This window comes from Nyctibius grandis, chromosome 3, assembly GCF_013368605.1.
Source record: "Nyctibius grandis isolate bNycGra1 chromosome 3, bNycGra1.pri, whole genome shotgun sequence".
In the NCBI taxonomy this organism is placed as follows: domain Eukaryota; kingdom Metazoa; phylum Chordata; class Aves; order Nyctibiiformes; family Nyctibiidae; genus Nyctibius; species Nyctibius grandis.
In genome coordinates, this window is record NC_090660.1 from 12,635,361 (window position 1) to 12,652,353 (window position 16,993).

General features: G+C 43.9%; 1 protein-coding gene across 1 annotated transcript in view; it reads left to right on the top strand.

The window, feature by feature from the left end:
* ELOVL2 (ELOVL fatty acid elongase 2) overlaps nt 1–16,733 on the top strand; it is a 29,255-nt gene extending 12,522 nt beyond the window's left edge. Inside the window, exons 3-7 of the mRNA XM_068396877.1 lie at nt 8,560–8,637; nt 9,773–9,944; nt 11,871–11,995; nt 15,790–15,924; nt 16,605–16,733. Of these exons, the coding sequence (XP_068252978.1) occupies nt 8,560–8,637; nt 9,773–9,944; nt 11,871–11,995; nt 15,790–15,924; nt 16,605–16,733 (639 nt within the window). The remainder of the gene's footprint in view (nt 1–8,559; nt 8,638–9,772; nt 9,945–11,870; nt 11,996–15,789; nt 15,925–16,604) is intronic.
* The last annotated feature ends 260 nt before the right edge of the window (nt 16,734–16,993 follow it).

Here is a 16,993-nt window from a genome sequence, read left to right on the forward strand (position 1 = left end):
TTCCGAGAAATTTCATTCTAAATTTCACTTAAAATAAAAAATGCAAAGAAAACAAAGTCATTCCTCTCTCCATCCTGAGACACTGTCTTGAGTGTTTATTTAGACTCCTTTTCCTTGGGATGCGGCCAGCGGATAACCGCTTTTAGGACTGTTTTGTCCAAGTCTATAGATCCAGGGAGGAGCTGCCATTCACAAGGACTAACAAAAATCTCCTCCTACAGCCAAGGGAAATATGCGATTTACAGCACTGCAAGTTTGACCCTTCTTTCCAATACATAAACAGATTAGTATCCTTACTTAGTTTAGGAAGGCCTCCATTGCTTGAGAACAGTGGTCAGATCAAGTTGTTTTAATTGGCCTGAGGGCTGGAGTCCCAGAGAAAACCCAGTAAAACATCACACACATAATAATGTCAAGAGGCTTCTTGGCCTATTTTTTTTCCACAAGGAGGACACTAGTGCTCATCCTCCCACTCTGAACTTTTGAGAGGAATTTCAATTATTTGAATAATAATTCCATTATTATTTTTTGGGTTTCCCCTTCTGAACTGTTTCCAGATACACAGACAATATACCAGATAGACTATTTCAGTTGGAAGGGACCTACAACGATCACCAAGTCCAACTGCCTGACCAATTCAGGGCTGACTAAAAGTTAAAGTATGTTATCAAGGGCATTGTCCAAAAGCCTCTTCAACACTGACCGGCATAGGGCATCAACCACCTCTCTAGGAAGCCTGTTCCAGGGTTTGAGCACCCTCTTGGTAAAGAAATGCTTCCCGAGGGAGCTGGCGGAAGTCATTGCTAGGCCACTCTCCATCATCTTTGCTAAGTCGTGGGCAACGGGAGAGGTGCCTGAGGACTGGAGGAAAGCGAATGTCACTCCAGTCTTCAAAAAGGGCAGGAAGGAGGACCCGGGTAACTATAGACCAGTCAGCCTCACCTCCATCCCTGGAAAGGTGATGGAGCAACTTGTTCTTGGTGCTGTCTCTAGGCACATCAAGGATAGGGGGATCATTAGGGGCACTCAGCATGGCTTCACCAACAGGAAGTCTTGCTCAACCAACTTGATAGCCTTTTATGAGGATGTTACCCGGTGGGTAGATGATGGTAAAGCTGTGGATGTGGTCTATCTCGATTTCAGTAAAGCGTTTGACACGGTCTCCCACAGCATCCTCGCAGCTAAACTGGGGAAGTGTGGTCTGGATGATCGGGTAGTGAGGTGGATTGTGAACTGGCTGAAGGAAAGAAGCCAGAGAGTAGTGGTCAGCGGGACAGAGTCCAGTTGGAGGTCTGTGTCTAGCGGAGTTCCGCAAGGGTCGGTTCTGGGACCAGTTCTATTCAATATATTCATTAATGACTTGGATGAGGGATTAGAGTGCGCTGTCAGCAAGTTCGCTGATGACACAAAACTGGGAGGAGTGGCTGAGATGCCGGAAGGCTGCGCAGCCATTCAGAGAGACCTGGACAGGCTGGAGAGTTGGGCGGGGAGAAATTTAATGAAATATAACAAGGGCAAGTGTAGAGTCCTGCATCTGGGCAAGAACAACCCCATATACCAGTACAAGTTGGGGACAGAGCTGTTGGCGACCAGCGTAGGGGAAAGGGACCTGGGGGTCCTAGTGGACAACAGGATGACCATGAGCCAGCAGTGTGCCCTTGTGGCCAAGAAGGCCAATGGCATCCTGGGGTGTATTAGACGGGGTGTGGTCAGCAGGTCGAGAGAGGTTCTCCTCCCCCTCTACTCTGCCCTGGTGAGGCCGCATCTGGAGTATTGTGTCCAGTTCTGGGCCCCTCCTTCAAGAAGGACAGGGAACTGCTAGAGAGAGTCCAGCGCAGAGCCACAAAGATGATTAAGGGAGTGGAACATCTCCCTTATGAGGAGAGGCTGAGGGAGCTGGGTCTCTTTAGCTTAGAGGAGACTGAGGGGTGACCTCATTAATGTTTATAAATATGTAAAGGGCAAGTGTCAAGAGGATGGAGCCAGGCTCTTCTCAGTGACATCCCTTGACAGGACAAGGGGCAATGGGGGCAAGCTGGAACACAGGAGGTTCCACTTAAATATGAGGAAAAACTTCTTTACTGTAAGGGTGACTGAACACTGGAACAGGCTGCCCAGAGAGGTTGTGGAGTCTCCTTCTCTGGAGACATTCAAAACCCGCCTGGACGCGTTCCTGTGTGATATGGTCTAGGCAATCCTGCCCCGGCAGGGGGATTGGACTAGATGATCTTTCGAGGTCCCTTCCAATCCCTAACATTCTGTGATTCTGTGATTCTGTGTGATTCTGTAATGTCAAGCCTGAACCTCCCCTGAGGAATGCAGCTTTGAGCCATTCCCACACGTCCTGGCACTGAGTACCAGGGAGAAGAGCTCAGCACCTCCCTCTGCACTTCTGCTCCTCAGAAGCTGGAGAGCGCCATGAGGTTGCCTCTCCTCCTCCTCCTCTCCAAACAAGACAAACCCAGTGTCCTCAGCCACTCCTCATAGGACATGCCTTCCAGCCCCTTCACCAGCTTTGTTGCCCTCCTCTGGCACATTCAGGGACTTCAACATCCTTCTTAAATTATGGGGCCCAGAACTGCACACAGAACTCAAGGTGAGACCACGCCAACACTAAATACAGCAGGATAATCATCTCTTTTGACTGGCTGGTTATGCCGTGTTTGATGCACCCCAGGAGGAGGTTTGCCCTCTTAGATGCCAGGGCACACTGCTGATCCACATTCAGCCTGATGTCAATGAGCACCCCCAGACCGCTTTCTGCAGGTCTGCTCGCCAGACACTCCTCTCCCAATTTATACTCGTGCCTGGCGTTACTCTGTCCTAGATGCAGGATCCAGCATTAGGAATGTTAAATTTTATCTCATTAATCATAGCCCACTACTCCAGTCTATCTAGATTCCTCTGCAAGGCCTCTTTGTCCATCAAAGAGCACTTGCCAGTTTGATATCATCAGCAAACTTGCTGATGGTGCATTCAACTCCTGCATCCACATCGTTGATAAATACATTAAACAGATCTGGCCCTAGAATTGAACCCTGAGGAACACCACTGGGGACCAGTCACCAGCCAGATGTAGCCAGTGCTAGTGCCTCACCCTCTGTCTTTCTTCTGCCCTGGAACAAGGGGGAATACCTTGTTGCTTCCAGGCATTTTCCCTCTGAGAAAGCCCAACGTGCACAGAGCTTTTTCTCCAACTCAGAGCACAGAGAAACCTCTGCCAGTAGAAATAGGAATATCCATTCAGAAAATCACATTGCTTTCCTTTCTAGCCTCTCTATAGAGGACAGATGCAGGAACAAGCTACAGCTGTGAGATTTTTGAGGCTGGAAGTTTGAAATGAGCAGGGTATAGGCCCCTGGGGCAAGGCTCTTGGTGCTTAGTCTGCTACTCAACAAGGTGAGAGGCTTTTGCACCATCTTCTGTCACCTAATGCCCCTGCCCTCCCCCCAAGATTTTGTACAGAGGAACCAGCTCTCACTCCTAAACAATGTGATTCCCCATTTAAAAAAAAAAAAAAGGCATGAGTTGGACTGCTGCAGCAAAGCAACTATTGTGAATCCTCACACTGTTTATACTCGAGTAGACAAGTAAAGGTCATCTGTTGGTGTAAAAAGCAGAATCTGTTAATAACAACATTAGGGCAACAGCAAAATACGTGTCATAGTTTAACCCCAGCCAGCAACTAAGCCCCACACAGCCACTCGGTCACTCACCCACAGTGGGATGGAGAAGAGAATCTGAAGAGTAAAAGTGAGAAAACTCGTGGGCTGAGATAAAGACAGTTTAATAGGTAAAGCAAAAGCCACGTGCACAAGCAAAGCAAAACAAGGAATTCATTCACTACTTCCCATCCATAGGCAGGTGTTCAGCCATCTCCAGGACAGCAGGGCTCCATCATGTGTAACGGTGACTTGGGAAGACAAACGCCATCACTCCAAACTTCCCCCCCTTCCTTCTTCTTTCCCCAGCTTTATATGCTGAGCATGACATCATATGGTATGGGATATCCCTTTGGTCAGTTGGGGTCAGCTGTCCCAGCTGTGTCCCCTCCCCCAGCTTCTTATGCACCTCCAGCCTACTCGCTAGTGAGGTGGTGTGAGCAGCAGCACAGGCCTTGATTTCTTAGCGACAACTAGAAATATTAGTACATTATCAACATTCTTCTCATACCAAATCCCATACTAAGTCACAAACATAGCTCTGTTCTAGCTACTAAGAAGAAATTAGCTCTATCCCAGCCAAAACCAGCACAATATGAAAACTCCACTAATTCTACTTAGCAGAAATTTTTCACAAGGCAGGACTTTCCTCTTTACGTGATCTGTTTTTCCAAATAGCTTCAAACAATGCAGCTGTTAATATTGTTTTCACGATAGGCTGCCAAGAATGCAAAGCATTGAAAGAATTTTTTTCTAGAGAGAGAGAGAATTTTTATTTTGAAAGAGAGAGGGGATTTCTCGTCTCTTTAATACATCCTGTACTTACACCACCTCTACATGATTAATAATGCCATCAGCTCTGCAGAGTCGTGAGAGTGCTCAGCACGTGAAAGGGAACATAACTGAAACAGTACAAGTAATGTATGAGTTTGGTATCTCATCAGAGAAAAAGAAACCTAGAAACTGAACAGAAGGTACCAGCTTCTGTTCCAGATATGCAGCTGGCTCATTTGGTACCACTGGGTAAGCTGCTTACCTTCTACATCATTGAAAGCCAACATGAAAGTCATGGCCTAGGATCATCAGGATCCCAAAAAAGTACTCTCTGCCTTCCAAGTTTCCCTACTATTTTTTTATTAGGAAGTTAGCCAGAAATCTTGAAAATTAGCTTGCAAAGTGGAGCAGTCAAAACTCAAAGTGGATTCTCTTCTTTTCCCTAAAGGAGACCCAGCAGTATGTAAGGCACCTACAACAGAGAATAGAAATGTTGAGCTACAGAAAAGCTGACATAAAAGAACAAGGTTAAGACAGTCAAAACAGTTCTTCACTTGAAGCTGCTGGCTCTTGAAACACAGACACAAATCAGAGGGAACTCTTCTGCCAAGTCAAACGACTGGGGAGCAGGCACACAGTACGATCTGCAAAATCTGGCATTATACAGAATCACTGAAGAAAGAATACAAGAAATTAAAGAAAACCCTGCAGTCAGAGAGAGTGGTATTCTTACCCCAAAGCTTACTATCCCCATTTGCATGCTGACCAATTGTGACGAGTTGCAGATTTCTCAAATGCTGAATTAAAAATTTGTGGTATTGAAAAGAAATATTTATTTTATTTCTGAGCCTTTAAGGGTTTTCTCATCTCATTTTCCAACATGAGTGCTATGAATGGAGCACTTGAAAAAATCTTGAGATACGACCGAGCAGACCAGTTCAGCACCAGCAGGAAAGTTTCCCAACCTTTAACACACAAGAAAACAACACACAAAAGAGATTTTTGAAAATCATTCTATTGTAACCATATACAAATCAGAACATTTGTAAAACAGACTAATCAAAAGATTTAAAATAGCAACTTTTTCTAGCAAATTTCTGTGAACCAACATTTCGCCTATTGTAGCACAACATTTTACGAGGTTAGGTATCTTCAGCAAAGCCAAAAAATAAGTTAGTTAAAGGAAGAGAAAGAGAGCTTGAAACAGTAAAGTGTTTTCACCACCGGAACCTGAAAAAAGCAGATTCCCAAAGATACACTAAAAGAGAAATGAACAAATTTGACCAATCTAAGCATAGAAAAGGTATGAATTCACAGATATATAGAATGCAGTAGAATCAATCAGGTGAAATTGTTTTAATTAATCTTGGAAAGAAATGTTAAAAGTTGCATACCTTTTATAAGGTAAAATTGTTTAAAAGCTTTAGATAAAAAATGTTATAGGCACATCATATTATAGAGCTAAACTACAAAACATCATGTGAAGTACGAATACAACAAAACGCAATCTTTATCTCTTACCTTAACAAAGCAACAGACTTCATTTGCAATGGCAATTTATAGTTCCTCAGTAAAATCGGGAGAAAGGGTCCTCCCCAGTCTATGTCACTGCCTTGCACAAGAATGGAAAAGCAGTTGCTGCTTCTCCTTCATTTGTTTTTAGGGTTTTGAGGGTCACGATTTCACCTCCCTACAATCACAGTGGCTAGAGATGGTCCCGCTATCACCACTTCCTACCTATAAAGCCAATAAGGGTTTCATTATAGTTGACTGAGGAAAACAAAATAGCAAGAGGCAACATCATTTACTTCCTGCTCCTATTAGTAGAACTGGCAGCAGAGGTGTCTGGCAGAGCTGTTAATGTTTGTGTTCGAGGTCATGCCTTACTAAAGCTCTCAGATGTCACCACTGCAGCCTGCTGGCATCCAGGATGCTGCCTCCAGATGAGCTCCTGATAGTCCAGCACTGTTTGACCATACTGCTCCCAGCCAAGAACAAGATGACAATTCCATTTTCTTTAACCTTTCTCAAGTAACAAGACAGAGTTGAAAACAAATCTTCAACATAAGCCTGTCAATGGTGCTGTACCTGCCTATTCCAAAAGTCTCAGTTTGGGGATCACTCAGTCACCTCTCATTTGGAGATAAAATCCAAGGCAAGAGAGTGCACAAAGAAGGCACTGAGAAGAGCTACTCAGAAAAGCAGCCATGCAGTTGTCTCCCCCTCCCTCGTGAAGCTGCAACCTATTGCCAGCTACAGCACAGGCATAGATCTGGGGACCAAGGACATGCCACAGGAGGGACAGCTGGGGAACTGCATGCCCTCTGCCTACTCAGACAACAGAAATGACCCCTTTTCCAGTCAGCTGCTTTTTGAAAGATAATAGGGAAATGAAGTGGCACAATTTGCTTTTCTCAAGGAGTTTTAACTCCCTTCTCTTCAGCACCTCTACAGGTTAAGTTAGTTGGAGAGGTGCAACCCATGCCTCCCCTTCCCACCCACCTGCCACAGCAGGGAGAGGAGCCCACATGCCCCAGCACTGCATGCTTGCAGGCACAACACCCAAGCAGAGGCCAACTTGGGAAGAGCAGTTGCGATCTCGGCTGCACTGAGCATTTGCATGAGGCTCTCTAGCTGGGCTTTTGCTGTTTCGCCTGTTTTTAGACTCCGGTCCCACCCTGTTTGGTTTGGTGACCTCCGGCACACACTGTAGGCAAATCCACCAAAATATGGGCTGTTCCAAAAAGGAGTAGGTTTGTTTCAGTTGTTATATAGCAGTTATCTGCAAAACACTCATTTATTGCCTTTTCATCTCTCTCTGCAATCTCTATGGGTTATTTTGGTCATGTACACCAGCTATGTTGGAATTACAGGGACAATCACAGAACTGCAATTCAGAGGAAAAATAATAGAAGACCCTGGCTCTGCAGGTTTTATTGCTTTTTAATGTGAATTTATAAGCAGCATTCTGAGCTATTTGCTAATTCTCCAGATAATATTATCAATAATTTTTTTGTGTGTGTTTACTCTAGAAATTAGATCACTGAGAATATCTCTTCTTTTGCATAGACTGTCACAGATTCAACACAGGAGACTACTTTTCAGTCTGAAGTGGAAAGAAAATTCTGTACAGATGCTGATACACACCTTCCCTGAGACTGTAGTGCCAGAGTTGAACACAACCCACTTCTCACAGCATCTTTCAATTCTGCTTGCAGCGTAACACTTCGATGTATTTCTCCCGCCATCACTCACTGCATCCTCTGTAGAAAGGGAGACAGACCCTGGAACATGAATTGCTCAGTTTGGCCCCAAAACCACTTTTCACACATTCAAGAATAAACAAGACCTTTTTAAAACCAATGGACTCTACGTAGCATTTATAGACAACAGATTATGCTCCATATTCCAAAAGGACTGCTGAATGCTTTAGGTGATCATTACTATAAAGATATCCCACATCAAAAGCCACCATATGGCCTTCTAGAAACCTTCTGCTCCGTCAGTGTGGTAGCCTGACATTTCATTGCTTTGTCTGCTTCCCAGTATGACATGCGCTAAATCTAAGAAATTGCTTCTGTGTCTATTCACATCTCCATTCAGCTCTCCTCTACTTCCCTCCTGCATTTAACAGTGTAGGGTAAAGAGACATGTGCATGGCATCAGAAAATATTTCTCCCATTGCACTACTTTGGATTTGCCTTCTATTTGCTTGCTTGACATCAGGGAATTTATCTCAAGGACGGTTTTGCACAATTAGCTACGCTAAGCTCTGGTCATACTGCTTCATGACAGAGATACAATATTCAAGCACGAGCTTTGAAGTGAGGATCACTGCACTAAGTAACAAGAGATTTTAATGGATGCCTTGAAGGCTCGAAAGCTAGAGAAATGTAAGAGGTATACCATTTCAGTGTGTATCTCCAACACAACCTGATGCCTTTTCCATTTCAAAACAGAAGATATTAGCAGGTTGTCTGGTTTAGGAGCATCAGTTCATGGAAGGAGTGGAAACCTACCGTACTTTCATGCTGCTTTTTTCAATAAACACAGAACAACTGCATGGATAAAAGCAAACCGCTACCTCTGTTCACAAACATAACTGCTGTGTTTTCTGTTCCAGCTTATCCTTGCCACGTGGGAAGGAGGTTACAACTTGCAGTGCCAGAACCTCCACAGCGCAGGGGAGGCCGACATCCGGGTGAGACACAGCAGCAGCTCAGCCCCCAGCATCCGCAGCAGTCCTCCCCCTCCGCGTCCTCGGTGCAATACTTCTGCGTTCATGGCAGTTATAAGGATGTTACTGATGACATCTTTAACATGAGGGTTTTAATCAAGTTGCCTAGCAGCTGGTAGCAAGCAAGAAGTGTTATCTTTCTGATTCAATAGAGATGCATCCTTGCTGTAGGAAGCATGACAGGGAGTAATCTGGAAAAGCCTTATACCAAGATCTGTGATCAAAACAGTGTTGCCTGACTATTAAAAAATAGTATATGGATAATTTAAAAACTTGGGAAAAAATCAGTCATCTAAAATGTAACACTTGTTGGGCCCTACCTGGAAATGGATTTAAGCAACTCTGAAATCTGGAAAACTGCAGACGTTTTGCTGGCTTGGCTCATCTCTAGTTTCAACCCTTATTTCTGCATCACAGCAATTCCATGTATTAACCCGCTCTCATTCCCCATGTCAGGCTTACTTTCCAGATAATGTTAGAGCTCAAGGGCAGAAAGATTGGTTAACTTATGTCATCTTCCCCAATCCTCAAAATTTGTCTGTTATGGCAAGGAAAAGGTCAGTTAAATACCTTTTCCCATCAACAAGGTGTTTTCCCCCTTTCTGTTTCAACTAACTGCCTTTAACTGTCCTGGGACATATCCTGAGCTCTGATAGCGTCTCAGCTCTAGAGAAGGGTATATGCCATTGTGTTGAGTGTCAAATTTGCATTATTTAAAAAGCAGCTGCCAGCAAAGTCTGTTCAGTGCCAAGAAAGTATAAATGGTAGCATCGTTAAAAAAACACCACAAAAACACCCACACAACTGTATATGATAAAAAAAAAGAACAATTAGAAAATGCTTCCTCATAGTTTATATTTCTTAAGTCATATTTAGATAATTATATATTTATAAAATCACATTTAAAATTATGTGTTTTTTCTAAACTGCTTTGTTCAAAAGGGAAATAAAATTGAAGCCAGAGCTTGTGCTCCTCCTTCAATAGGACATTAATGCCCTTTCTGAAGTTGCATGCCTAGGGAGTGATGAACTATAGCAATATGTAAGCCCTTTTATGGACAGATACTGATCTCCTGCTCCTTTGTTCTCACTTGTACAGGTAGCCAAGGTGCTGTGGTGGTATTATTTTTCCAAAGTAATTGAATTCATGGACACTATCTTCTTTGTACTGAGAAAGAAAAGCAGCCAGATCACCTTCCTTCATGTGTACCACCATGCCACTATGTTTAACATTTGGTGGTGTGTTCTGAACTGGATACCTTGTGGGCAAAGTAAGTGTCTGTTCCCTTCATCGCCTGGGGTGTAAGTCATCTGTTGCTGGAGGGGAATCACATCACCATGCAAAGCAACTGTATCGCCATGCTATATGACAGCACCTTTAAGGTTCACAGCCTTTCAGAACTGCTGAACACCTGCAGAGTGCAGTAAAATTAAAAGCATGGTTAAAAGTTCAAGGCAAAAAAAAAAAAATATCTGAGTGTTAGGCCCTAGATTTTCCACTTAGCTGCCACAACCTCTCATATTTACTTCTCTTCAAACCACTTTTAGACAGGAGAACACTACTGAGTAGTACACAAGAGTGATCACATACAAGATCTACTCCAAAAGCAGATGTAGGAGGAAATCACGACCCCAGCAAAGTCAGCGTCAATCACAACAAGCGAACTCAATAGCATTTTTACAAGTTTGACTCCTGTACGCATCGATCTCACATTGTGCTTTAGCAAGATACTTTACTTACATAATCGCTAATTAAAACATCAGTTTGAGTTTGTTTCAAATGAGAATACATCTCATTCAAGTAGTAGAACTACTGTTTAGCCAGAACTGATCGATACAGTCTCACATTTCATATTGAAATAGTAGAACTAGCAGCATCCTTTGCCTTATTGTATTTTGGGTTCAACATATTGCATAACAGTAATCGCTAAATTATGTGGCTCTTTGGAGGATACTGCAACTATCATCATCTCCCCTGTTGGGGTGGGGAAGATGGATAGTGCCACAGGCTGCTCACTTGGCATTAGTATACTAAGTCCAAACAGCAGAGAACTACTTCAGGTGTCTCACAACATGCACACTTTTCCAGGGCTTCATACAGCCAGAGGCTTCCTGTAGGATTGTTGTCAGAGTTGAGAAGAAAAACAGTTTTCTTACTTTGAGCTATTAAAGGGAGTCACCTCAGTGCACTGTAATATTTTGTAAAGCAACTTGTTGCAGGTGTTTTTCACAGCAAAAAGCAGAATTCACATTTGTTGGCACTTATTTTGGACAGCACAAAAATCAAAGTAAATCACTGTTATAGCTAGAAGCAGAGATGAAGGATTTCATAGCAATTACAAGCTATTTCTACAGAGGTGTGAACAACTTAGCAGGGGGTTGTGCTTTCTGTTGTGTCCGAACATATTACCCACACTTTGCACTACCATAATTAACAGAGTGGAAAAATTAGTAAGTAATTAATCAGTAATTACTAAGTAATTAGTGGAAAAATAAAAAAATGGTGAGACCATCTTGTAGTCGTTAAGCACTGCCATCAAACACGTGAGCATACAGCAGATGGAGTAGTGCTGCTACTTCAATAGTCTGTAAGGTACAGAGGATAATTCATTTGCTCTAGGATTAGTATTTACTAACTATAGCTGATTAGAGTAGCAAGGTGTTATCTAGGGTGAAATTCTGCAAATCTGCTTCTAGCAGAAGAGTCACCAAAGAAAATGAGTGGTGCTCAATCAGAGCCACACTAGGGTAGTTTAATTCAGAGTAAAACTCTTACTACTGCATTAGGGAGCAGGAGAGTGGGTGCCTCCCAGGGCCCTGAGCTGCAGTACCAGCAGCACAGTCACCCACAGCAGTGTTTAAAGCTTACAGCAATAATGGAGAGACTCATGCAAAGAATGTTTAGCAGGGAAACAAAAGCAATAACCTGTAAACTACAGAATAGAAAAGCAAAGTGGAGAAAATTAAAAATACAGGATGAAAATACAATATTCAGCATGAGAAAAACCCTATAGGAAGTATCATTCAGTTTGTCAGTTGTCCCTAGGACAGCATCTCTTCACATTAGGAATGTCTTCAGCAAAGGAGAAGCACGAAGGGAGGACTTACCATATGCAGGAGACATTGCTAACAATAATATCTCCTCTCACTTTTTAGCAGCTGGTATATAAAACGTTTCCCTTGATGGATTTTTATAGGTTTTTTTGGACCCACTTTGAATAGCTTTATCCATGTGCTTATGTATTCTTATTATGGACTGTCCGTCATCCCTTCTATGCGCAAGTATCTCTGGTGGAAGAAATACCTCACTCAGGCACAACTGGTATGTATCCATTTTGCTCTCATTTTTAACTACCAGAAAGCCTTCAAAATGCCAGAGCAGGCAAAATGAATGATAAACATTGTCATTTGCAGAATTAAGCCAGTTAAAACTCAAATATAACAAAGCTATCATACAGAATAAGTAACTAGTGCAGCCCAGTAATTACTTAATAAAGGAAAAGATGCTCAGAAGTATTTTCTACAATACAGTAAAAGCTCTACAGTCCAAAAAAATCCCATTGCTTTTGATCTCTTGTGTAGAAAATGGACACTCCTTAATCATGGCAAATGGACTGATTAAAAAGTTATAAAAACTGTCTGAGAGCCAGCTGGAGCTGGCTCCAAGACAGACCCACCGCTGGCCAAAGCTGAGACCACCAGCAAAGCTGGTGGCCCCTCTGTGATACCATATTTAATAAAGGGTAAAAGATGCTGCACAGCAGCTGAGAGAGAGGACTTAGAAAATGTGAGAGAAACAGCCCTGCAGACACCCAGGTCAAAGCAGAAGGAGGGGCAGAGATTCTCCTACAGCCTGTAGAGAAGACATTGGTAAGGCAGGCTGTCCTTCTGCAGCCCATGGAGGGCCACCGTGGAGCAAATATCCACCTTGCAGCTCGTAGAAGACCACACACTGCAGCAAGTGGACATGTCCCAAAGGAAGCTACAGCCCATAGAGGACCCCACACGGAAACAGGCTCCTGACAGGAGCTTGCAGCCTGTGGAGAAGGGCCCACGCAGGAGCAGGTTTGCTGGCAGGACCTGTAGGGGACCCACACTGGAGCAGTTCATTCCTGAAGGACTACACCCTGCAGAAAGGACCCACACTGGAGCAGTTCAAGAGCTGCAGCCCATGGAAAGGACCCGTGTTGGTGAAGTTCTTGAAGAACTGCAGTCCATGGGAAGGACCCACATTGGAGCAGTTCATGCAGGACTGTCTCCTGTGTGAGGGACCCCACACTGGAGCAGGGGAAGAGCATGAGGAGTGGCAGAGCCTAAGCAATATGAACTGACTACAACCCCCATTCCCCGTCCCCCTGCACCACTTGCAGGAAGGAGGTAGAAGAGTCAGAAGTTCAGCCTGGGAAGAAACAGGGGCTTCAGGAAAGGTGGTGTTAGTTTTGTTTTATTTCTCACTACACTTCTCTGTTATTAATTGGCAATAAATTAATTTCACAGAATCACAGAATGTTAGGGATTGGAAGGGACCTCGAAAGATCATCTAGTCCAATCCCCCTGCCGGGGCAGGATTGCCTAGACCATATCACACAGGAACGCGTCCAGGCGGGTTTTGAATGTCTCCAGAGAAGGAGACTCCACAACCTCTCTGGGCAGCCTGTTCCAGTGTTCGGTCACCCTCACCGTGAAGAAGTTTTTCCTCATATTTAAGTGGAACCTCCTGTGTTCCAGCTTGCACCCATTGCCCCTTGTCCTGTCAAGGGATGTCACTGAGAAGAGCCTGGCTCCATCCTCATGACACTTGCCCTTTACATATTTATAAACATTAATGAGGTCACCCCTCAGTCTCCTCTTCTCCAAGCTAAAGAGACCCAGCTCCCTCAGCCTCTCCTCATAAGGGAGATGTTCCACTCCCTTAATCATCTTCGTGGCTCTGCACTGGACTCTCTCTAGCAGTTCCCTGTCCTTCTTGAACTGAGGGGCCCAGAACTGGACACAATACTCCAGATGCGGCCTCACCAGGGCAGAGTAGAGGGGGAGGAGAACCTCTCTCGACCTGCTGACCACACCCCTTCTAATACACCCCAGGATGCCATTGGCCTTCTTGGCCACAAGGGCACACTGCTGGCTCATGGTCATCCTGTTGTCCACTAGGACCCCCAGGTCCCTTTCCCCTACGCTGGTCGCCAACAGCTCTCCCCCCAACTTGTACTGGTACATGGGGTTGTTCTTGCCCAGATGCAGGACTCTACACTTGCCCTTATTATATTTCATTAAATTTCTCCCCGCCCAACTCTCCAGCCTGTCCAGGTCTCTCTGAATGGCTGCGCAGCCTTCCGTTGTGTCAGCCACTCCTCCCAGTTTTGTGTCATCAGCGAACTTGCTGACAGCGCACTCTAATCCCTCATCCAAGTCATTAATGAATATATTGAATAGAACTGGTCCCAGAACCGACCCTTGCGGGACTCCGCTAGACACGGGCCTCCAACTGGACTCAGTCCCATTGACCACCACTCTCTGGCTTCTTTCCTTCAGCCAGTTCACAATCCACCTCACTACCCGATCATCCAGACCACACTTCCCCAGTTTAGCTGCGAGGATGCTGTGGGAGACAGCATCTTCCTGAAGTCGTCTGTTTTGCCTGTGACAATAATTGGTGACTTTAACCAATTACCCTCCCTGCCCTCAGGTCAACCCATGAGTTTTTCATCTTATTTTCTCCCCCTGTTCTACTGAGGAGAGGAAGTGAGAGAACAGCTGCATGGCCACCTGGCAACCAGCCAAGGTTAACCTACCACACTGTGGTACAACTACAAAATGATGTAAACAAACTCTTGGACAAGACAGAAGTTGTCTGACTCCTAAAAGTCTACTCCAGTAGTTGCTCTACCCAAAGAGCTGAGCCACATCCAAAGCTTTCATCAACAAGATATAAGGCTTGATGTGAAATAAAGTTCCTTTCACTTTTTTGTCTTAGGGTCTTGTTCATATTATTTGGGAATTCATATGTTTGCAGTGAGCTTAAAAATGCCTGTGTAGAAATGTGTTTAGAAACGCTTCTTCACTGAGCTGAGACCGTTCCTGTAGTTTGAAAAGCACCCCAGCACGCTGGATTGAGGGCATGCTCAGCTGGCTGGGGAGAATCAAATGCACCAGCGTGGGCTGTGGTTCACAGTCCTAAATACTGACAACCTTCCATGATTCCTTATCCATCTCATTTTTGCTTCATTTGTCCCCATCTTAACTCCGTTAATGCAAACGCCAGCCTACCTGAACTTCTCCTCAGACCTGGGATTTCCATTTTCTGTTCAGACTTCTAAAGCTATTGCCTGAAGTCTTCAGAGTTTTCTCAAGTTTCTGCCCAGTAACAGAGACAACTCTGTACCTGGCACAACACAGTCTGGAAGATAGAACAGCCTCTATTAAAAAAAGAGCTTTCATTTTGCCAACTAGGCCTATAAACTCATATTTTTAGAAGTCTCTGACCCCTTAGGTTTTTTTTTTAATTTCATAAGAGCGTCATTTTAACTTAACCCTCACAACACATTCACAGGTTCTGAAAGGGATAGTTTTCAAGAGTACTCAAACTTTCAAAGAGCAGAACTAGGTGACATTGTTATATCTGATTTAGCTAGCAGCAACCCTTCCTCAGCAAATATTCATGCATTATGAGTAAGGGAGTGGAACATCTCCCTTATGAGGAGAGGCTGAGGGAGCTGGGTCTCTTTAGCTTAGAGAAGAGGAGACTGAGGGGTGACCTCATTAATGTTTATAAATATGTAAAGGGCAAGTGTCAAGAGGATGGAGCCAGGCTCTTCTCAGTGACATCCCTTGACAGGACAAGGGGCAATTGGTGCAAGCTGGAGCACAGGAGGTTCCGCTTAAATTTGAGGAAAAACTTCTTTACTGTAAGGGTGACTGAACACTGGAACAGGCTGCCCAGAGAGGTTGTGGAGTCTCCTTCTCTGGAGACATTCAAAACCCGCCTGGACGCGTTCCTGTGTGATATGGTCTAGGCAATCCTGCCCCGGCAGGGGGATTGGACTAGATGATCTTTCGAGGTCCCTTCCAATCCCTAACATTCTGTGATTCTGTGATTCTGTGATATTTCCTCCACAGATCCAGTTTCTGCTCACTATTGTGCACACACTCAGCGCAGCTGTGAAGCCATGTGGATTCCCATTTGGCTGCCTCATGTTCCAGTCCTCTTATATGGCCACACTGGTTGTTCTCTTCATAAACTTCTACATTAAGGTAAGCAGTCTTCCAAGAGCTTTCCAACAAGGCGGGGGGGAGGGGGGGGGGGGGGCGGGCGGGGAAGAACTTTTTGCACAGCAGTCTTGATGAACTCACATATAGAATAAGCATCAGTACCTAAAGTATGTTTGTATTAAAATACATCAGTTAAGAACTACAGACACAGTAACATCTGCAAGAAACAGATGTTCAGTAATTATGACCTCCCCATTGCAGCTCAGCTCTTCCATGCTGCAGTGAAGTGCAGTCTTGCACCAGGGCTCAATTCTGTACTCATATAGCAAGTACTGCATTAAGGACTTAGGAGGTCTGAATTTGATCTGTTGGGCAACTTCTTGAGTCTTCCTCCCTCCTTGGAAAAAAAGAAACATGCAGCTCTGCCTTTACATTGCTTACTTCAATCTTTTTTAGCAGAGACTGCTCTAGCCTGCCTGCATAGAGCTTCTAGTGAAAAGGGCTTAAAAACTCTCTTGACATCAAGAAGTATTACAGTAATACTAGTAAGGTAATATCACCCACAGCAGTGAAAATAATACAGCTCCCTTAACACAGTCTGAAGCAAATATATATATCTGCCTCAACAAACACCAGACAACTCCATTTTGCAGTTAACCATAAGTAGTGTTTGGGGGGCACTAAATAAATTCAAGTATTTGCTTTGGATTTTGCTTTTATAGACATACCGGAAAGCACCTTCAAGAACAGCTATAAAGGAAACCCCTGTCACAACAGAAATCAAGAATGGTTTCCATAAGGACTATTTTGCTGCTGCCAATGGATTCCTGAACAATAAGAAAGCACAATAAATACAATATTTCCTGTGATTTTTTTTCCTAAAAAAAAAAAAAAAGACTGAATTACAAGCTTTAGCTTAAAACCTATTTGATTACATTTATCAGTTCTTCATACCAGACATTTATTAATGTATTGCTATTTAGGTTTTAACAAAAGGAGTAGAATTACTTGTCCCATCAAAGATCACCATCAGAACAAAGAAGGCCAAGATCTTTCTCGTATGAAAAATAAAAACTTTCTGATCTCTAATGCTGACATAAAAACGCCTTAT